This window comes from Heterodontus francisci, chromosome 48 (assembly GCF_036365525.1).
Source record: "Heterodontus francisci isolate sHetFra1 chromosome 48, sHetFra1.hap1, whole genome shotgun sequence".
Classification (NCBI taxonomy): domain Eukaryota; kingdom Metazoa; phylum Chordata; class Chondrichthyes; order Heterodontiformes; family Heterodontidae; genus Heterodontus; species Heterodontus francisci.
Genome location: NC_090418.1, coordinates 11,007,215 through 11,031,079, shown reverse-complemented (window position 1 = coordinate 11,031,079; position 23,865 = coordinate 11,007,215). Strand labels below are relative to the sequence as shown.

Sequence of the window (23,865 nt, the reverse complement as noted above, 5' to 3'; positions counted from 1 at the left end):
CGGACCCAGCACCAAGAAGAATAGGGACTGGTTTGATGAAAATGACAAGGAGAAAGGTCAGCTCATCAGGGTCACCCGGCTCAGCCAGCCAGTCAAGAGAAAAAGACAGCCGACCGTCAAGCATGCAGCACCCTACAATGCAAACTGAGGAACATCCACAATGACTGGTGGATCACACTTGTGGAAATAACTCAACTGTACGCTGAAACTGGCCACATAAGAAGTTTCTACGAAACATTAAAATCTATCTATGGACCAGCAAATCAAATCCAAAACCCCCTGAGGAGCACCGATGGCAAGACCCTACACACCGACAAGGAGTCAGTCCTGGAACGCTGGTCAGAGCACTTTGAAACTCTCTTCAGCACCAAGTGCACAGTGCATGATACTGCCATCAAACACATCCAACAACAGCCTGCCAAAGAAGAACTGGGTGAGAGCCCAACTCTGGAGGAAACTGTGACCGCCATCAACTAGACGAAGAACAACAAAGCCCCCAGAGCCGGTGGAATTCCACCCGAAGCCTTAAAACAAGGTGGCCCTGCCCTCTACACCAAGCTCCAGGAGTGTTTCACGGCCTGCTGGGGACAGGGCAGGATTCCACGGGATGTTCGTGCTACCGTTATCATCACCTTGTACAAAAACAAAGGAGAAAAATCAGACTGCTCCAACTACCGTGGGATCAGCCTCCTTTCTATTGCTGGGAAGATCCTGGCTGGAATACCTTTGAGCAGGCTTGTGCCTACCATTGCGGAAGAAAACCTCCCAGAGAGCCAGTGTGGTTTCAGAGCAAACAGCGGCGCCACAGACATGGTATTTGCACTCAGACAATTACAAGAAAAGTGTCTTGAGCAAAACAAAGGCCCATACGTCACTTTCGTCGACCTCACCAAGGCATTCGAAACTGTGAACAGAGATAGACTTTGGAAAGTCCTGGTAAAACTTGGATGTCCACCCAGGTTCCTGGCCATGGTGAAGCAGTTTCATGAAAATCAGTACGGACAAGTCAAGCAAAACAACGACCTCTTGAGTCCCTTCCGTATCTCCAATGTGTGCTGGCCCTGACCCTATTCACCATCTTTTTCAGCATGATGCTGCAAAGGGTGCTGCATGCTTGACGGTCGGCTGTCTTTTTCTCTTGACTGGCTGGCTGAGCTGCAGAAGGCAACGGAAGACCTTGAGGAGGGAGTTTACATTCACTGCTGGACTGATGGAGATCTTTTGAACCTCAGGCGTCTTCAGGCTCACACAAAGATACAGGAAAAACTCATCCGTGAACTTCTTTTCGCCGATGACTGTGCTCTCCTGGCCCACAGTCGGTCAGACCTGCAACACATAACAACACGTTTCCAAGGAAGCACAACTCTTCGAACTAAAAATCAGTGTGAAGAAAACTGAAGACCTGCGTCAGCCTGCACCCCAAGAAGAATATAGACCACCGAGCATGGTCATCGAGGGAACCGAGCTGAATGCCGTCAAGCAATTTACTTATTTGAGGAGTGTCATCTCGTTTGATGCCACCATAGACATGGAAGTGGACTATAGGCTTTCAAAAGTAAACAGTACATTTGGCAGACTATACCAATGTGTGTGGAGCAACCACAGCCTCAGAGCAAAGACCAAATTCAAAGTGTACAAACTCAAAGTCCTCACCACCCTTCTGTATGGCACCAGGTCATGGGTCCTATACCGCCATCATGTACGCCTTCTAGACCACCTCCATCAGTGCTGCGTCCACAGCATCCTCAAGATCCGCTGGCAGGACTGCATCACAAACATTGAAGTCCTGGAAACAGCCAATATCACCAGCATCAAGGCCATCCTCCTGCAAAGCCAACTGTGATGGGTGGGTCAGGTTAGTCAGATGGACGACAGTCGCCTGCCCAAGATCATGGTGTACGGGAAGCTGACCACTGGTAAAAGGAACAGAGGGGGCCCATGCAAATGTTTCAAGGACTCCCTGAAGAAGTCCCTCTCTGTGTGCCACATCGACCATCGCCAGTGGGAAGTGCAGACCATAGATCGTGATGCCTGGAGATGCTACATCAAGAGGGCTACAGACACCTCTGAGACTGAGCGAAGAACCAGCATGAAAGAGAAAAGGAGGAGAAGGATAGATCCAATTACCCCCAGCAGCCACTACACCTTCACTTGTACCCACTGTGGGAGAATCTGCTGATGACGGAAAGGCCTGACCAACCACCAGCTTGCCTGCAACCGGTGGGTACAACCTTCCCAAAATCTTCATCAGCGAGGAAATGCCAAGAGGAATGGGAGCAATTCCCTTGCAGTGTAATGAAAGGAATTAAATTGACACATTGTGTGGGATCACATATTGAAGCTAATGATGAGGAATTATTTCATTAGAACTGAACTGAGCTTGTTACAGGATAAACTCGTTTCCCAACTACATTGCTGTTATCAGAACAGTCAATCAGGAATAACAAGTTACTTTGCATTTTTTCTCAAATGGCAGCTTCACATTGCCCGCTGGTAAGATTCTCTCAGTTATTCTGTCTCACTCACTGCCAAGCTTTTCTGTACAGCTGCCAAGTCTGACGAATCCTAATCTATTCCCTCAGGTATTTTTTACCAGCCCTTCCTACAGTTTCAAACTCTGCTCTGAGATATAACTGGCTCGACTGCAGGCTCTGAAAGGGGTGCCGAGTGCTGTTTGCTGGTCTGTTCCAAATATCATTGAATCTAATTCAAATTAACCAGCACATCGATCGCAGGGAGCTGTGTTTGTTGGATCAGTATTCGACACGACAGAGAAAGATTCGAGAATATGGAGCGCTGTCTCTCAGCTTCCTACAGGTAATTGTTTTATTGGGTACCAGACACCAGGTAGATTCTGTAACACAGACAGTAAAGGGGAAATCGTTGGCTCTGTGTATTCTCTTTCTCTGTAAGCCATCTTTCTCTCTCACGCTGCTGATCCTATCTCCCAGTTTGTCCGTTTGATTTCTCCTTATGAATAAACCTCTCTCACTTTTTCTCAATGTCCTTTCTATCCTGCCCTTATCCCTCTCTTTCTCCACACTAACACCTCGATATTTGAGGGTTAATGCAATGTTGAACTCCATAGATCAGAACAGCAAGAAATTGTAATCAAACTCTGGTCAGATCACAGCTTGAGGACTACGTTCAGTTCTGGTCAATGAAACACCAGTGAGGCATTCAAACACCGGAGGCAGTGAGGAGAAGAGACACAAGACTGATCCCCAGGCAGTAGGGTCTGAGTTATGAGGAAAGATTGGAGTGACTTGGGCGTTTGAGCTACCTGAGCAGTGATCTTATTGTGATATATAAGATAGTGAACAATATGGAAACGGTTAAACAAACGACACAGGTTTGGATAGTAAAAGGTAACTTTGGGAATGATATCAGGAATGATAAACAGGGAGTGGCCAATACTTAGTTGGGACTTCTGAACAGAATGATAGAGGTGAAGACCCTGGAATCATTGACGTATTGAATGGGTTGTGTTCTGGTAAACAAAGTGTTGACATTATCGGTAGTGGTTGGGGCCGCTTCTCTTCACGATGATCTAAATGAGCCAAGGTGCTTCACAGGAGTGTTGTAAAGGAACATACCACACCGAGCCATATAAAGAGATATTAGGACAGGTGACTGAAAGCTTGGTCTAAGAGCGATGTTTAAGGAGTGACTTAAAGGAGGAAAGGAAGGTAGTGAGGCGGAGAGGGTTAGGGAGAGGATTCCAGAGATTAGGACCTCGGCAGCTGAAGGCACCGACACCAACGGTGGAGCAATTACAATCAGGAATGGTGGAGAGGCCAGAATTGGAAGAGTGTTGTTATCTCAGAGGATCTTGAAGCTGAAGCAGATTACAGAGATAGGGAGGGGCGAGGCTGTGGAGGGTTTTGAAAACAAGGATGAGAATTTTCAAATCGAGTTGTTGCTAAACTGGGAGCCGAAGTAGATCAGTGAGCACAGGGATGAAGTGTGAATGGGAGTCGGTGCGAGTTCGGAGCTGAAGTTTACCGAGGGTAGAACAGGAAAGCGTTGGAATGGTCAAGTCTAGAGGCAATGAAGGCATGGATGAGGGTTTCAGTAGCAGATGAGCTGAGACAGTGGCGGAGTCAGTTGATGTTACAGTCTTAGTGATGGTACGGAGATGTGGTCGGAAGCTCATTTTGGGGTTAAATATGACACTGATGTTGTGAACAGTCTGGTTCAACCTCAGGCAGTTACTAGGGAGTTGGTAGCTAGGGAGAGGAGTTTATGGTGGGAACCGAGGACAATGGGTGGAATTTAAACTAGCTGACGGGAATGGGTAGTGAGGCGGTGGGAGGCTGACAAGTCCCTGCGTCCTGATGGGCTTCATCCGAGGGTCTTAAAAGAGGTGGCTAATGAGGTCATAGATGGGTTGGTGTTAATTTTTCAAAGTTTCGCTGGATTCTAGAAAGGTTCCACCAGACTGGAAAGTCGCGAATATAACCTCTGTTTTCAAGAAGGGGAGGAGGCAGAAAACAGGTAACTATAGGCCAGTTAGCTTGATGTCTGTCATGGGGAAGGTGTTAGAATGGATCATTAAGGAGACTATAGCTGGGCACTTTGAAAAACTCAAGGTAATCGGGAATAGTCAGCATGGCTTGTTAAAGGGAAATCATGTTTAACCAATTTATTGGAGAGCTTTGAAGGAGTAACATGTGCTGTGGACAAAGTGGAGCCCAGTGACACACTGTACTTGGATTTCCAGCAGGCATTTGACAAAGTGCCACATCACAGAATCACAGAATAATACAGCGCAGAAGAGGCCCTTCGGCCCTTCGGCCCATCGAGTCTGCACCGATGCATTAAAGACACTTGACCTGTCTACCTAATCCCATATGCCATCACTTGGCCCAAAGCCTCGAATGTTATGACATGCCAAGTGCTCATTCAGGTACTTTTTAAAGGATGTGAGGCAACCCGCCTCTACCACCCTCCCAGGCAGTGCATTCCAGACCGTCACCACCCTCTGGGTTAAAAAGTTCTTCCTCAAATCCCCCTTAAACCTCCTGCCCCTCACCTTAAACATGTGTCCCCTAGTAACTGACCCTTCAACTAAGGGGAACAGCTGCTCCCTATCCACCCTGTCCATGCCCCTCATAATCTTGTACACCTCAATCAGGTCACCCCTCAGTCTTCTCTGCTCCAGCGAAAACAACCCAAGCCGATCCAACCTCTCTTCATAGTAAATATTCCATCCCAGGCAACATCCTGGTGAATCGCCTCTGCACCCCCTCCAGTGCAATCACATCCTTCCTATAATGTGGCGACCAGAATTGCACACAGTACTCCAGCTGTGACCTTACCAAAGTTCTGTACAACTCCAACATGACCTTCCTGCTTTTGTAATCTATGCCTCGATTGATAAAGGCAAGTGTCCCATATGCCTTTTTCACCACCCTATTAACCTGCCCTTCTGCCTTCAGAGATCTATGGACAAACACGCCAAGGTCCCTTTGTTCCTCGGAACTTCCCAGTGTCAGGCCATTCATTGAATACTTCCATGTCACATTACTCCTTCCAAAGTGTATCACCTCACACTTTTCAGGGTTAAATTCCATCTGCTACTTTTTTCCCCATTTTCTAACCCAAGACACTCAACCTCACTGTTAACCACTCGTCCAATCTTTGTGTCATCCGCGAACTTACTGATCCTACCCCCCACATTGTCATTTATATTAGCGACATAGATGACTAACAGTCGGGGACCCAGCACAGATCCCTGTGGTAGGCCACTGGACACTGGCTTCCAGTCACTAAAACAACCGTCTGTCATCACTCTGTGTCTCCTACAGCTGAGCCAATTTTGAATCCACCTTATCAAGTTACCTTGTATCCCATGTGCATTTGCTCCCGTGTGGGACCTTGTCAAAGGCTTTGCTGAAATCCATGTAAACTACGTCAACTGCACTACCCTCATCTACACACCTGGTCACATGCTCAAAAAAGTCAATCAAATTTGTGATGCATGACCTCCTTCTGACAAAGCCATGCTGACTATTCCTAACCAAATTTTGCCTCTCCTATTTCTATACTCGCTAGCACTGGGAGTAATCCAGAGATTACAACCCGAGAGGTTCTGCTTTTTAGTCCACTGCCTAACTCCCTGAATTCTTGATGCAAGACATCATCCCTCTTTCTACCTATGTCGTTGGTACCAACATGTACCATGACCTCTGCCTTATCACCCTCCCCCTTCAGGATGCCCTGCAGCCATTCAGTGACATCCCGGACCCTGGCACCAGGGAGGCAACACACCATCCTGGAGTCACGTTGACGGCCACAGTAGCGCCTATCTGTTCCCCTGACTATAGAATCCCCTATTACTATTGCTCTTCCTCTCTTTCCCCTTTCCTGTGCAGACAGGCTGCTTGTGGTGCCAGAAGCTTGGCTCGGTCCGCGTTCCCTGGAGGAACCAGCCTCATCAGCCTCCAAAATGGAATACCGATTTGCAAGCGGGACCCCAGGGGACTCCTGAACTCACTGCCTGATTCTCTTGGACTGCCTGGTGGTCACCCATTCCCTTCCTTCCTCAAGTCCCTTCAGCTGCGGTGTGACCACCTCTCTATACGTGCTATCCACAATGCTCTCAGACTCGCGGATGCTCCACAGTGTTTCCAGCCGCCGTTCCAGCTCTGAAATCCGAGCTTCCAGGACCTGCAGCTGGACACACTTGCTGCACACATGCTGGTCCCGGGGACTGGAAATGTTCCCGGATTCCCACATGCAGCAAGAGGAGCAACCCACGGTTTTAAGCTCTCCTGCCTTGACTAAACCCTTTCAATTTAAAACTTTAGAAGACCATCATAGTAAAAAAAAATCATTCAACTAAGTCTTGCTAAAACAATGACTTACAATTCAATCCAGGTTGAAAAATACCCACCAGGACTTACTCACCAGTCAGCTGTGCTATGTGGAATCTCTCGGCTCCCCTCACACCCTTTGAGGACAGGTAGGAAATGAAAGGAGCTCCTCACTCCCTCCTCACCGAACTCCCTCAGTCACAAAACTCACACTTCAGCACTCTAATGCAACCCAAGTCAGCACTCCAGTGCAAAGTCAGTACTGTAAGATGGCCCACTTTTATACTGTCTGACTCGAGTCCCTGAAAACTGGTTTCAGCCAATTATCTAATGAACAAGGTGCAGCTGCAAGCAGAGCCTGAGTGAACTCTGTTTAAAGCTAGTCTAAAACTCACCTTCTCCAACCCAAACAGCAACTGTTAAGTTAATTTTCCACTTAAAAGTAACACTAGACTTTAGATACAACTAAACCTTGATTATCCTCAGTCACAAGACTCACACAGGCAGAGCAAGTCATAAAGAAGGCTAATGGAATGCTATCCTTTATTATGATGTAACTGTGTTGCAGGGGGTTCAGAGGAGGTTTACTAGATTGATACCTGCAATGAGTGGGTTGTCTTCTGAGGAAAGGTTGGACAGACTGGGCTTGTTTTCACTGGAGTTTGGAAGAGTGAGGGGAGACTTGATTGAAGTATATAAGATCCTGAACGGTCTTGACAAGGTGGATGTGGAAAGGATGTTTCCTCTTGTGGGTGAGTCCAGAGCTAGGGGGCACTGTTTTCAAATTAGGGGTCACCCTTTTAGAACAGAGAGGAGGAAAATTTTTTTCTCTCAGAGGGTTGTGCGACTGTGGAACTCCCTGCCTCAGGAGATGGTGGAGGCGGGGTCATTGAATATTGTTAGGTAAGGGAATCAAAGATAATCTGGTTAGATGGGAGTGTGGAATTCGAGACACAAACAGATCATCCATGATCTTATTGATGGCGGAGCAGGCTCGAGGGGCCGAATGGCCTGCTTCTGCTCCTAATTCGTAGGTTCGTAGGAGGCCGTAGAATCGGAAGGGAATGTGGGACGTGGAATGCCTGTCGCCGTTCCCGACTCCATCTAGTTCAATCGGGGGGGGGATGGTGGAGGACGGCATTCACGCCCTGAGCCCCAATGGCCGATGGGTTGGGGGTCCCTCCAGCACGTGGGAAGTCTACCCAGTAAAAGCTGTCGTCCTCCATGTGGGCTCGGGTTGTGGGGAGCCCTCCTGATCGAGCACCCTGTGGCCCATGGAGGGGACAGCCGGTGGAGAGAGCTGCCCCCACTGAAACACCCTCCACTCTGCCCTCACCAACAAGCCCCTTACAACCCAGCCTGACTGGCCCCGGTCAGCCTGACCCCACTTCCCTGGGTTCCGGGACCTGTTCCATCTTGTTGGTCCTGGCCGGGTGCAGTCCCAGCAGTGATCACTCCTCCCAGTGTCACCACTGCGACTGGTGAGGTGGCGGCCCTCCAATTGGCTGGCAGCTCCTGGATGCAGGATCTCTGCTCTGAAAGGAACGGGTGGCCAATGCCAGGCAGTTAATTGCCTGATGGGAATAGAGCCGTGTCGGGGCTCCAGGAATCATTTACGGTGGGGTTGCCCCCAGCTTTCCGGCCCACTGTCATGGCCACCGCCTCCGGCATTAAATTCAGCTCAATGGCTTCGGTCTTCCCAATATTTAGTTGGAGCAAATTTCTAGTCATCCAGTGTTAGATGTTGAACAAGCAGTCTGACAATTTAGAGACAGTACAGGGGCCGAGAGAGGTGGTGGTGAGATGGACCTGGGTGTCGGTTTCCATGGAGAAACTGATGTTGCAGTTTCAGATTACTACATTGAAAGTTCATTTTATTTGCCTCCATGCTCTGCCCTTCCACACATCTCACATCCAGCCCTCCTGTATCCAGGGCACTGACAGGTTTTGGGATCCACACTTACCGGAGAACACCAGGTACACGACTGATGGATCGGCCGGGAGTGAGGATGTGCTGTACCAGAGGGGTAAGTTATGTCAAGCTCCTTTCATTATGCTGGCCGTGCAGAGGTCTCACCAACTCAGACCTTGGTCTCCACCCCATCCCCTCTGGCACCTTCTCCTCCTTTTACTCTTTCACTTTGTTCCACCCCTATCACCTCTTCTTTAAAATCCACGTCCTCCGCCATCCACCCAAACCTCACTCTGAGATCCCCTCACTCCGTCTCTCCCTCAGCCTCTGCACTAGGTGACTCCTCATCCTCAGTGATTTCAAACTATATCTCAACTGCCCGTACCCTCTCTCCTCTCATTTCACTCCCTCCCGATCCTCCCTTAACCTCTGCTTCCATATAAATTAATGACCCATCTCCATGGCCACCCCCTCGACCTTGCCGTCCCTCATAGTCTCTCGAATCCCTTCATCTCCATCACAGACAAAACCATTTCTGATCACTTCCTCGTATCACTCACCACTTGCAATCTCCCAACTCCATTCCAACATCAGTCATTGCGATATCCACCCTGGATGAAACTCTCCCACACTCCATTTACAGTGGCACTTTTAAACTCCCTATTGTCTAGCCTTTGGCCATCCATTCACTCTAACACTTCTGCAGCTGCCGATCTGCTCAATCACTCTCTCATTTCCATCATTGTCTCCCTGCACCAGGTCAAACTCTTTCTCTCTCTCACCGTGGTTCCTCCAGGTGTGACCCACATCTTCGCCCATCTCAAATCCAAGGGGAGCAGACTTCAATGTAACTGGCACACAATTGGTTTCTCCGTCCATCGCCAGGCCTGGGCTGGAAAATGTTAAGCATCTGTTCAGCTGCCACTGGCATATCACCCCTTCCCCATATATCAATGTTGCTTGATACGTGTTGTTGCTCTTCATGTTTGTTAACTCAATTACCATCTATAGACGCAGACATGAACTATCGAATCAAACGAAACTCTGCACTTGGTGCCTGAGTGACTGTCAGCCCCTGAGGCCTGGGATCATCGCATTCCGCCTGTAAATCAGAAGCCAAACCTCATGCTATATTCAGCTGTGATATTAATCTTTTTCTTTTATTTATGTGTCAAGTACTCAGAGTTAGACCTGGACTTTTCCCAGGCTACAGAAGAGGATTTTGAGCAGGTTCTCTCCCTCCTTGTCAACGAGACAGATTACTTGCCAAGCACCTACCACCACTGGCTCAAAGAGAGAAACCGAATGGTCATTTTAGCAAAACGGAACAGTCGAGTGGTGAGTTCCTTTTAGAATTTTGAAAATAATCCTGTTATAGATTATTAGATTACACTTTGCATCAATCCAGTTTAAATCACAATTTCACTTGTCTCCATTTAAAATAATTTACAACCAAAATCAGTGAAGCTGAAATCACTCTGTGATATCAGTAATAAACACATTAATATTGAGGGTAAAACTTTGTCTGTCAGTTACAGAGGAATTGGATCAAAACCGATCAAAGGATTCGTTGCTAGTTTGTCACAGTCGGGTACAACATCTGCACCTTTTGATCCAGTCTCCTCAAAAATGGAAGCCGATATAAATCTGGCTGCATCGTTCCTCGTTAATTGGCCTATATCGTATCTTGTTCTGCTCAGGACCATTTTCTTTAGATAGCCATCATCTCACTAATTGTTAGAGCCCAGAGATTGTTGCTGTGATCGTCGTGGAGGAATGGTGAAAGTGTCCGTGTGACATTGCTTCATTAATGAACTTCCCTCCATCATAAGGTGAGATGTTCGCTGATGATTGGACAATGTTTAGCACCATTCGTGTCTCCTCAGATAATGAAGCAGTCCGTGTCCCGATGCAGCAAGACCTGGACAATATCCAGGTTTGGGCTGATAAGTGACAAGTAACATTCGGGCCACACAAGTGCCAGCCAATGACATCTCAAACAAGAGAGAATCTAACCATCTCCCCTTGACATTCAATGGCAATACGGTTGTTGAATTCCCCCACTATCAACATCCCAGGGGTTACCATTGACCAGAAATTGAACTGGAGTAGCCATACAAATACCGTGGCTGCAAGAGCAGGTCAGAGGCTAGGAATCCTGCGGGAAGTAACTCACCTCCTGGCTCCCCAAAGCCTGTCCACCATCTACAAGGCACAAGTCAGGAGTGTGATGGAATACTCTCCACTTGCCTGGATGGGTGCAGCTCCAACAACACTCAAGAAGCTCGACACCATCCAGGACAAAGCAGTCCGCTTGATTGGCACCCCATCCACCACCTTCAACATTCACTCCCTCCTGCACCGATGCACAGTGGCAGCAGTGTGTACCATTTAGAAGAAGTTTCACATCCACTGCAAATTCCAAAACCGTGCCCTCTACCTGCAATTTTACGTCATTAATGGTATCAAAAACATCAGTTGTTCTTGTACTGAATCCTGGGGAACACCACAGTATACCCCTCTCAAATCTGAAAAACAGCCATTCACCACAAATCTCTGTTTTTGTTCAATTTTGTCCTGTTACGACCAGGTGAGAAAGATGTCGAGGGGTTTATCTCAGCCGTCACCTGGTCTTATTGTAACAAGGGTTTAATTTTAAACACACTGTGTTTTGAGCTCCCCCTTTGGTGAATCCTTGTTCACCACTTTCCAATTATAAGGCAAAGAAATGAGCATAAACAGGCTTTCTTAGGTTTAAAGAAGAAAAGCGAAATTTATTAAAACCTAAACTTAAACTCTAATTCGGTTAGCGACTACTGATACAAGGCGCGCCCGACACTGGCATGCATAAGCCGTACGCACATGCAAATAGAGACAGAAAAGAGCAGAAGAAAAATAAAGTGGAGAGGTTTGAGGCAATATCAGAAGAATTTCTTGTTCCTGTGCTTCGAGCTCACTGTCGTCCTTTTTATAGGTAGTTCTTGCTTGTTGGCAATTCTTGCTTTTCATTGGGGCCCAGTATTCTTCTTAAACCTTGTTCACTGTAGGAGACTTTTCTCTCTTGGGGTTCCTGTGTCTTCAATGGATTCCAAAGCTGGTGAGAAAGAGATGAGCAAACAGGAGCGAGGTCTTTTCAATCCAGGAGCAAGCAGCTTTCTGAGTTCAAATTCTCTGTGGCAAGTTCAAATTCAAAAAACTCCAAAAGCCAGTTAGTCATGTGACCAAACTGGTCTGACCACGTCTGTTTGTGTATTCGGCCATCTTAGCAGTTAACATGGAATGCTAACCTCTCCACCTTCAACGTCTGGTAATCAAAAGTCCATTATGGATTAAATTGAAGCAGGGAGTGGCCCCTTTTTGACTTTTCCAATTACAGTCTGTTACTATGCAAATGTCTGTCCAGTCAAGGGTCTGGTGGTTTTTTCTTAAACCAATTCTTTCTTTACTCCACTAACAGTTTAAAAATCAATGTGCATGTGGTGAAATATGTGTCTCATTCTTGGCAGGTGGGGGTCTGCATGACACCTCCACACCCAGGGGAATGAAATATGATTTGAATAAAAACGGCACATTTCATTGAAAGGTTTGAGAGAAATATAAGATACAGAAAGAAAAACCATGCATTTCTCTCATTCACTTCCATTCATTCATCAATCTTAAAGCCGATTAGAATTGTCTTTTCTAGGTGCCAATGTTTCCTTTAACCTGCCCTCTTGGTCACTTTTTCCCCTTCTCTTTCCACACTTTTGCCAACCGTGTGCCTGCCTGTCCCCTTTTGTTCTCGGCGGGGGTCCCTTACAGTTCACCAGCCCTCTGCTGGAGGGTCCTCCTAACACTGGTACGGGACTTAGGGGTGCAGGTTTCACTGCAGCTTGCTGTTTCCCCTCAACCTGGCACATGTGACAACTCCTGTAGTACTCCACCACATCTTTGTGGTGTTCTGGCCAGTCAAACTGTTGTCTTATGCGGGCTTTGGTCTTTCGTATACCAGCATGTACAGCCACGGTAGTCTCTTGGGCCCTTCTTAATATTGCTCCCCGGTACCTCTGCAGCACCACTAACTGGTGGACTACTGTCCACTCCTTGCCCTCAGATCTGTGAGGAGAACTCAATTTCCTCACCATTACCTCATTCTTTAAATAGTAGCAATCAGGGACTCCCTCTGCTTCACTTTCAGACTGGGCAGTCTGTGCTAACTCTCGCAATACTGATTCAGCTCGCTAAGCCTCAGCTGGGGAAAATCCATTTAATTCATTCCCTCGGTCTCCTAACTTTCCAAAGAAAGTCTCGGACAGGCGAGCCTGGCCATCTGCCTGCAGCACCAATGCAGTCTCCTCTGGGGGATCTGGTTTGATCATGGCCTGACCCACTACACATTCAGGGAAACTGCAGGAGACCGTCTTCTGCCACCGCCCTGTCTCTCTGACCTCCTGCGGTCTTTCTTTCACTACTGGGGGCGCTAGCACCTTTGCCCCCTCCAGATTACCTCGGAGCAGGTCAACCCTGTCCCCAGGCAAACTAGGGACAATCCCTATGGTCACTGGTCCCGAAACCAGGTCGCACTCCAGGTTTACCCAGTGTACAGGTACAGGTATACACTGCCCTCCAATATCACTCACCACCATTGTGATGTTCACTGCACTCTCTGGGGGAAAGGTCAGGCCTTTTCCCATGAAAAGGGATCTAGAGGCTCCTGTATCCCTGAGAATCACTATGGGCTTGCTTGCTCCACTTGAGGGGTATGGGGTTACTTCCCCTTCAGACATAAAACCCTGATAACCTTCAGGAACCTTATTACCTTTTCTTGCACTGGCCGCAGTAAGCTTCCTGGGTTGCACTCGTAATGCAGTTACAGCTTGTTCTGTGCCTTCCATCAGGATTCCGTCTTCACTGAGCGGGTGTGCCCTGTTTAACTCTACTGGTTTTCCCTTTAGTTTCCAGCAGTTAGCTTTAAAATGCCCTGCTTTATTACAATGGAAGCACGCAGGTCCTCTTGCTCATAGCACCTTCCTTTTTGGCTAGAGGAGGACCCCCCAATCCCCAGACCTGCCCGTGTCTCCTGCTTTCCTTTCTCTCCCAGGACTGCCTGGGCAGATATCACCTTCTCACCCTTTTTCCCTTTCGGATTTGTGGGGGTGATTAGGAAAGGTTGTCCCCGGGAAAACCGACTTAAAAATTAAAGCAAACTCATCGTCCCGAATGGCTCCCTGAACCCACTGCTCTTCTACCTGGGTCTTTATTGTGAGTGGGAGAGATATTTGAAATTCCTCTAACAGAACTACTTCTCTGAGAGTCTCATAGCTGAGCTGTATTTTAAGAGCAACCAGCCACTGGTCAAAAGTCAGCTGCTTACTTCTTTCAAACTCCAGATAAGTTTGATTAACTTGCTTTTTGAGGGCTCTAAACTTTTGGTTGTAGGCTTCGGGTACTAATTCATATGTTCCGAGGAGAACTCTCATCTGGCAACAAGGAATAAACCTCATGGGCTTTTCCAGTTAGCTTGCTTTGTATTAAGAGAGACCAGGTCGCAGCTGGCCATTTTAGCTGCCTTGCCAGTTTCTCAAAAGACACAAAAAACGTTTCCAATCTTCCTCATTGAATTTTGGAATGAGTTGGGCGAGTTTTAACAATTTCGTACCCAGCTCTGAATTATGCTCCTGCATATTGACCATGCTTTCACTGGGGTTACTCTGTCGCCCCCTAGTTAACTCAAGCCACTTCAGCTCTCTTTCTTTGGATTCTTTCAGGCATATTCTTTCTCTGTCTCTCTCTCTCTCTCCTCTTTCTCTCTTTCCTTCTGCTGCCTTTCTTTCTCTCTCTCTTCTCTCCCTATTTCTTCCCTTTCCTTCTGGAAGGCTCTCTCTTTCTCCCTCTCCTGTCTCTCTCTCTCTATCTGTCTTTCCCTGTCTTCTAATTCAAGTTTCCTTTGATCCAATTGTATCTTTTCTAGCAGTACCCTGTCTGGGTCTGCTTCTAACACTGCTTCTGCTTCTTCAGATTCAAGGGGAAAATGGTTGGCCACTAGCCTTAGGAGTTCAGACTTCCGAGCCTTGCCACGTACAGTGATCCCACACTGCTCAGCTATTTTCCTCAACTCCTCCATAGACATAAGAAGGGGGTGGGACCCATCATGCTCTGAAATTATTGAATTCAATGTTCAGTCCGGCAGGCTGCAGTGTCTAATCGGTAAATGAGATGCTGTTCGTCGAGCTTGCGTTGATGTTCACTGGAATCCCAGGACAGAGATGTGAGCACGAGAGCTTATAATATTCATTATAAGCCCACTGACTCCCACAGCTACCTCGACTACACTTCACATCCTGCCTCCTGTAAGGACTCCATTCCATTCTCCCAGTTTCTCCGTCTCAGACGCATCTGCTCTGATGATGCTACCTTCCACGACAGTGCTTCTGATATGTCTTCCTTTTCCCTCAACTGAGGATTCCCCCTCACTGTGGTTGACAGGGCCCTCAACTGTGTCCGGCCCATTTCCTGTACCTCTACCCTCACCCCTTCCCTCCCTCCCAGAACCGCGACAGGGTTCCCCTTGTCCAGACTTTCCACTCCACCAGCCTCCAGATCAAAGGATCATCCTCCGCCACTTCTGCCACATCCAGTGTGATGCCACTACCAAATGTATCTTCCCCTCCCTTCCCCTGTCAGCATTCCGAAGGGATCGTTCCCTCCGTGACACCCTGGTCCACTCCTCCATTACCCCCCACCACCTCGTCCCCGTCCCACGTCACCTTCCCCTGCAATCGCAGGAGGTGTAATACCTGCCCATTTACCCCCTCTCTCCTCACTATCCAAGGCCCCAAACATTGAGAAAATTGAATGAAAACGTGGGAGGCTGGAGTGGGACGAATTGGAGAGCCGGCACAGGCCTGATGGGTAGAATGGCCTCCTTCTGTGCTGTTGGATTCTAGAATGTTCTCTCCGCACTCTGGATTTGTTTTTCTTTAAAACCAAATGGCAAAAGATCTGCAGATGATGGAAATCTGAAGCAAAGTCTTAGAAGTTTGGAGTGTTTCAGGTGAAACACCAATGTAAACCCATAGCATCAGGCAGAAAGAACAGGTCAGTCGCTCTGCTTTATACACTTGTGCTTCTGATACATGGACACCAGTGGGAATCCTCCCTGTCTTCCTCTCTATTTCCAGGTCGCTCTGGTTTCTGCTCACATCGTGGATGATGGACAGACAGCTGCAATGGAAGCATTAAATGTTCATCCTTCAGAAAGGGGCAAAGGAATTGGACGGCTGATTTACAAACACATTCTCCAGTGTGTAAGAGCGAGGTACCCGGAGGTGAAAAACCAGAGCGGTGTCACAGGGCAAGACATTTTCAAGGGATTTCATCCACGAGGCAAACAGGTGCGATTAACATGCAGCTAAACTCTCACATAGATTTGCATTGATTAGCATAATGATTTCACCTGGAATATTTTAACAAACCCCAGTAATAAACAAATTCTGTTATACTGGAAAATAGTTTCAGATGAGGTTTGACAGAAAAGGTTTGTCAGAAATGCATATTTTACAAGAAGGAGATAGTGAGAGATTCTCTGAATATTTTTACTATTAAACATTCCACTGGTGAATAATATAGAATCATCGAATGATAACAGCACAGAAGGAGGCCATTCAGCCCATCATGTCCGTGCAGGCTCTCTGCAAGAACAATTTAGTCCGTCCCACTCTCCCCTCCCTTTCCTCGTAGCCCTGCTGATATTTCCTCCATCACCCTCTCAGCTCCTGAATTCCAGATCATAACCACTGGCTGTGTGTAAATAAAATAATTCCTCATGTTGCCTTTGATTCTTTTGCCATTCACTTTAAATCATTGTCCTCTCGTTCTTGACCCCTCTGCCAATAGGAACAGTTTCTCCCAATCTACTCTGTCTAGATCCCTCATCATTTTGAACACCTCTATCAAATCTCCTCTCAACCTTCTCTTCTCGGAGGAGAACAGCCCCAGCTTCTCCAATCTATCCACGTAACTGAAGTTCCTCATCCCTGGAACCATTCTCGTGAATCTTTTCTGCATCCTCTCTAAAGCCTTCACATCCTTCCTAAATGTAGTGTCCAGAATTGGACACAATACTCCAGTTGAGGCCAAACTAATGTTTTTATAAGGATCCTTCATAACTTCCTTGTCTTTCGACTCGATGCTTCTATTTATAAAGCCCAGGATCCCATGTGCCTTATTACCCACTTTCAATGCTTTGTGTACACATAGCCCCCTGGTCCCTCTGTTCCTGAAGCCCCTTTAGAATTGTACCCTTTATTTTGTATTGCCTCTCCTCGTGCTCCTGACCAAAATGTATCACTTTGCATTAAATTTCATGTATTTAATATTTAATCCTCATCTCACATTTCATCACTAACCCTTTCCCCGATATCTTTTGTTTCCAGTCCTTGATTTCTCTTCGATTTCCATCAATAAATGTTCCCACTTTGAAGAGTGAGCTGATCAGTAACATGAAGAAAAGTGGGGCTGAATATTGGGAACCGATCTCCCTGCAACCAGATGAAGTGAGGTCGGTATTCCTGAACAGAACCGTAATTGACACAGTGCTGCCGGGCAGGAGAATCGTTCACAGAGGAGGCGTATTCAAACCACTGGAGAGCAACCTGGATATTTTACTGAAGCGGGATATCAGCTGGATAGCAGATAGAAAGGAGAACACACGTGCTGTGAGTTTGGGCACAGCTCCCTACAGAGATCCAATGGGAAACTATGTTTACAGAATAGACATGTTTGGGAAAGATTTATCAGCTGTGAAAAGTGTCTTCCTCTCTCAGCTGCAAAACCTGCCTCCTTTACAAGGCAATGTAATCTGCCTACTGCCTGTAAATCCATCGCTGTCCCCCCAGATGTGGGAATTCTGTACCAAGGAACTGGGGCTTCAGAAAGGGAAACAATATTGGAAAGATGAGTTTATAGCAGAGGGGGATATATTCCAAATTCTGACTAGATTTTAATCAGACCAAACATAGACTCCGACTGACTGTCCCTCCTTCCCCAATATGTTGCAATCTAGGCAACGGTTTCATTGTCTGCACAATCATGGTCATATTCCTGCAATTGTACTGTAGACCTGTGCCCCAAAATAAGCCATGCCCCATTACAGCTACAACACTGGCATCTACCCGGCAATGTGTAAAATTGCCCAGGTATGTCCTGTACACAAAAAGCAGGACAAGTCCAACCCGGCCAATTACCGCCCCATCAGTCTACTCTCGATCATCAGTAAAGTGAGGGAAGGTGTCGTTAACAGTGCTATCAAGCGGCACTTGCTTAGCAATAATCTGCTCACTGATGCTCAGTTTGGGTTCTGCCAGGGCCACTCAGCTTCTTACCTCATTACAGCCATGATTCAAACATGGACAAAAGAGCTGAACTCTCGAGGTGAGGTATCATCAAGGCAGCATTTGACCGAGTATGGCATGAAGGAGCCCTAGCAAGACTGGAGTCAATGGAAATCAGGGGTAAAACTCTCCACTGGATGGAGTCATACCTAGTGAAAAGGAAGATGGTTGTGTCTGTTGGAGGTCAATCATCTCAGTCCCAGGACATCATTGCATGAGTTCCTCAGGGTAGTGTCCTCGGCCCAACCATCTTCAGCTGCTTCATCAATGACCTTCCTTCAGTCATAAGGTCAGAAGTAGGGATGTTCGCTGATGATTGCACAATGTTCAGCACCATTTGCGACTCCTCAGATACTGAAGCAATCCGTGTAGAAATGCCTGTGTAGACAACATCCAGGCTTGGGCTGATAAGTGGCAAGTAACATTCGTGCCATACAAGTACCAGGCAATGACCATTTCCAACAAGAGAGAATCTAACCATCACCCCTTGACATTCAATGGAATTATAATCACTAAATTCCCTGCTATCGACATCCTGGGGGTTATCATTGACCAGAAACTGAACTAAAGTAACCATATAAATACCGTAGCTACCAGAGCAGGTCAGAGGCTGGGAATCCTGAGGTGAGTAACTCACCACCTGACTCCCCAAAGCCTGTCCACCATCTACAAGGCACATGTCAGGAGTGTGATGGAATACTCTCCACTTGCCTGGATGGGTGCAGCTCCAATAACACTCAAGGAGCTCGACACCATCCAGGACAAAGCAGCCCGCTTGATTGGCACCCCATCCATACACATTCACTCCCTCCACCACCGTCGCACAGTGGCAGCAGTGTGTACCATCTACAAGACGCACTGCAGCAATGCGCCCAGGCTCCTTCGACAGCACCTTCCAAACCTGTGACCTCTACCACCTAGAAGGTCAAGGGCAGAAAATGCATGGGAACACCAGCACCTGCAAGTTCCCCTTCAGGCCACACACCATCTTGACTTGGAACTATATCGCCGTTCCTTCACTGTCGCTGGGTCAAAATCCTGGAACTCCCTTCCCAACAGCACTGTGGGAATACCTATCCCTAATCACCACTGCCAGATTGAAACTCTCTTCTCCTTTTTATTATTTCTCAATGTTGTGGGAATTGTGTTTCATCCTCAATTCTCATCTGGAATAAAGTGAGGTGAGATTGTAAGTCCATGAGAGCAGAAACTATAGCTCCAAAAGTTGACAAGGGGGCTTTGGGACACGGAGTGCGGTCACTGCTCCTTTCCACATCCCACTTTATCATCTCTAACTTTGGAGTCCCAAATCCGCATGGTTCAAGTCTTTTCATTCTTTCTTGGGATGTGGGCATCACTGACAAGGCCAGCATTTATTGCCCATCCCTAATTGCCCTTGAACTGAGTGGCTTGCCAGGCCATTTCAGAGGGCAGTTCAGAGTCAAGCACATTGCTGTGTGTCTGGAGTCACATGTAGGTCAGACCAGGTCAGGATGGCAGATTTCCTTCCCTCAAGGGCATTCATGAACCAGATGGGCTTTTACAACAATCGATGATAGTTTCATGGCACCGTTACTGAGACTACCTTTTGATTCCAGATTTTTGTGAATTAATTGATTTTTTTATTGTTTAATTGAATATTTAATTTCCACCAGCTGCCATGGTGGCATTTGAATCCATGTCCCTAGGTCATTAGCCTGGGCCTCTGGAGTACTAGTTCAATGACATTTCCACTTCCACCACCGTCTCCCATGTGCCTGAAGACATTATGTACGGAGGAGCAGCAGTCAGATGCCTCTTCAGCTCCTGAGACACGAGGAGCACACGTTCAGTTTGATTAACATATTAAGTTGTGAAAACCGGTCTTTTATTGCGGCCACGGTGAAATTCTGGTTGTTGTGAATTGCATGAGAGTCTCTAATTCTGGAACATGAGATTATCAAATCAATAATTTGAAGTGATTTATGACTTTAACCTCTTATAGGGACCAAACCAAATCAGGAGTACATCCCTATGAATCTCCTTTAATCAAGTTCAAACCAGACAAATTCTCAGACACTTATTTGGGTCCAAAGAATTGTACTAGGTTTCCCTCAAGAAAAGAAAACCAACAGAGAATATTACCATCTTTCGGATAGCCTACTTTTAATAATTATGGCTAAGTCATAAATATCCCAGATATTGTCAGGGTCTGGGAACTCTCTTCAATACGTATCTCTCCACTTAAAGAGACACAGAGAGGGGGTTCTTTGCAGTTGTATACAGAATGTTACATGTGGCAATTTATTAAATTATTTAATAAATATATAAATGTTAACATGCAATACACGTCTAAGTGGATAAGTATATTACAATATTAAATATTACTAAAAGATGTAACACAATCTTATTTCTAACATAGAATCCAAAAGTTTAACCTTGCTAATGTTACAGCAAAATATCTTAGAATATCCCAAATTTCCATCAAAATTTAAAGTAAACATTTTACCTTAAATTCCCCGTAGTTGAGAAGCATTTTTGAGGATTCAACATTTCTAATCTTTGCTTCAAACTTCTCATGTTTTTACTGTTTCTGAAGTGTCATCTGACTTTTAGCATATAGGCGTTACCTTCCTGTGTGTGTTTTCCTTGTTTTTTAAAATCCATATCTTTACCATCTCCACTTAATGTTTTACTGGAGTTCTCTTGCTCTTGAAGTTGTGAGCATTTATCTGGTCAAAATGTTTATAATTGTGTTTACCTGACCTCTTGTTCCTGTGAGTACTCTTGATTGCCTTTTTTATTGTAGTTTGAACTTCCCTTGTGGGTCAATCTGTCGACATTTACCAACACCATCAATTAGTTAAATTTATGGTTACCTGTTACTGATATGACGCAGGATATTTCAATGTGCAAGTTTATCTACCAAGTCCCTCGCAACAGAGGCACTGAAATGGATTCTCCAACTTAAAAGTTTGCAACAGGGACCTCGAAATTTCTAAGTCTACCTTCTTAAAGGGGAATGTCAGTGAGTCTTGAAACCCTAACCATTCACTCAATCTTTAATTCTAAGAGGTATAATATATTAAGTATGCCGAAAATATATCTACTCCAGCCTATTATCCCTGTATTCCATCACAAATTGGCATTTTGGAATTTCTGAGCTATTTCACAGAGTCGACAATTTGTGTTGATTCTGATTGTTTAATTACCTTGATGCTTCTGGAATGTGTGACCAGAAGAAAAAGTCGGGGAGAGAGTGTGTGTGTGTGTGTGTGTGTAAGTGGATTGTGCTACAGAATTGGTCCACGGTGTGCTTGAAGTTTCTAAGTTTTCATAAAAGCTGCATGAAGCTGTGTGACACAGGCAGGTATTGATTGATGTTGTGTCTGCATTTGACTTCTTTTGAAATGCAAAGAAAATAACTATAGAATGGGTAAACCTAATGAGCATTAATGCTGTGGAGGTCGAGTGTCTGGAGTGTGCTAGGGATGGTATTCTGGTGCAGTATGTTGTGGAACCGACTAGGGAACAGGCTATTTTACATCTAGTATATGTGATGAGAAAGGGCTAATTAATAATCTTGTTGTAAAAGAACCTTTAGGGATGAGTGACCATAATATTACATTATGTTTGAAAGTGAGGTAGTTCAATCTGAAGCCAGGGTGTTAAATTTGAACAAAGGGAATTTTGAAGAATAAGGGCCTAAGTGGCTGAGGTGGATTGGGAAAATACATGAATACACATGACAGTACATAGGCATTACAGACAGAGTCAGGAGAATTTATAATGGGGAATAGAGAAATGGCAGAGAAGCTAAATGATTACTTTGTGTCTGTCTTCACTGAGGAAGATACAAGAAATCTCCCGGAATTAGAGATCCAAGGGATTAGGGAGAATGAGGAATTGAAGGAAATTAGTATTAGTAAGCAGGTTGTATTGGAGAAATTAAGGGGCTGAAGGTTGATAAGTCCTCAGGACCTGATATTCTACATTCCAGAGTGTTGAAAGAGGTAGCTATTCAGATAGTGAATGCATTGGTGATCACCTTTCAAAATTCTATAGATTCTGGATTGGTTCCTGCAGATTGGAAGGTAGCAAATAAGAAGGAAGGGAGAGAGAAACAGGGAATTACAGACCTGTTGGGGAAATGCTATAATCTTTTCGAAAGGATGTGATAAAGGGACACCGGGAAATAATGATCTGATTGGGCATACTCAACATGGAGTTATGAATGGGAAATCATGTTTGACAAACCTCTTGGAGTTTTTTTGAGGATGTTACTAACAGAATTGATAAAGGGGAGTCGGTGGACGTAGTATACGAGGATAATCAGAAGGCTTTTGATAAAGTCCCCCACAGGAGGTTGGTTAGTAAAATTAAAGCACATGGGATAGGAGGTAATATACTGGCTTGGATTAAGGATTGGTTAACAGGCAGAAAACAGAAAGTAGGAATAAATGGGGCATTCTCACGTTGGCAGGCTGTGACTAGTGGGGTGCCGCAGGGATCAGTGCTTGGGCCTCAGCTGTTCACAATATATATCAATGATTTGGATGTGGGGACCAAATGTAATATTTCCAAGTTCGCGGATGACACAAAACTAGGTGGGAATGTGTGTTGTGAGGAAGATGCAAAGCGGCTTCAAAGGGATTTGGACAGACTTAGTGAGTGGGCAAGAATGTGGCAGATGGAATAGAACGTGGGAATTGTATAGAACCTTGGTTAGACAGCACCTGGATATTATTACCATCGAGGGAGTGTAACAGAAATTCCCCACACTTTTTCCTGGCATGATGGGACTGTCCTATGAAGAGAGATTGGGGAAACTGAGCCTGTATTCTCTCGCATTTCAAAGAATGAGAGGTGATCTCATTAAGTATTTTGTAAGTTTCAAAGGGATAGACAGGGTAGATGCAGCTAGGATGTACGTATGGACCAGGGTTTCCCTCATGCTGCAGAGGTTACATGCCATCTACACTCTAACTTGTCCTGGGAGTGTTAGATGGGACAGAGTCGAGGGAGATTTACTCTCTAACCCCACGCTCACATCTAACTACAAAGACCATTCAGCTGCTTCTGCTACTTCCTAGCAACATGTTTGGCCTGCTGGGCTAAAGGATCACCTGACACCCTGCCCTAAAATGTATCTTCCTCTATCTTCCCTCAGTGCCACTCCAAGCTCATCTTGTCTGACACCCCACCTCATCTTCTCAACCCTATTCCCACTAAACTGCAAACCACCCAATTTCCCTTCTCGGCCCCTAAATTAGCTGATACTTGCTTCTCATTTGTTCCACTCCCCTTCACATCTGCCATCATTACCCCCCCCTTCTCAAGCAAGCTGACCCCTCTGTCCTTGTAATCTACCTCTCTCTCCATCACCAACATCCTTGAACATGACACCTCCCATATTGAGTTCCAGACAAATGGGACCCCCATGTTTGTCATCACTCCAATTAGCAGTACGGCAATCGCAACACCAGAATGGCTCATCAAAAACATAATGGAATGTTGCAACCGTGATAAACTATCCCTCCGTCATTCCTGACCTAGCTGCAGTCTGCCAGGAGCAACCACAACCTGCTTCTCCAATTCCTCTCCCTCATTGGGCAGCTGCTTTAAAGTCACCTGCTTCTATTCTTAGCAATCCAGTCCGAGCCATAGGAACATCTACTCGTGCTACTCCAGAAACACTTTCCAGTGTGGCACAAGGTTCGATCAGCTCCCTCTTATTTATTGGCATGCTGCCCCTTGGTGATCTAAAGACAGTCAGTTTCCACAT

General features: G+C 46.1%; 1 protein-coding gene across 1 annotated transcript; it reads left to right on the top strand.

The window, feature by feature from the left end:
- The first annotated feature begins 6,598 nt into the window (after positions 1-6,598).
- Positions 6,599-17,714, top strand: LOC137357458 (histidine N-acetyltransferase-like). Its single transcript, XM_068023803.1, has 5 exons — positions 6,599-6,763; positions 9,907-10,068; positions 11,541-11,645; positions 15,891-16,103; positions 17,145-17,714. The coding sequence occupies exons 1-5, from the start codon at positions 6,599-6,601 to the stop codon at positions 17,712-17,714; spliced, it is 1,215 nt and encodes a 404-aa protein (XP_067879904.1).
- The last annotated feature ends 6,151 nt before the right edge of the window (positions 17,715-23,865 follow it).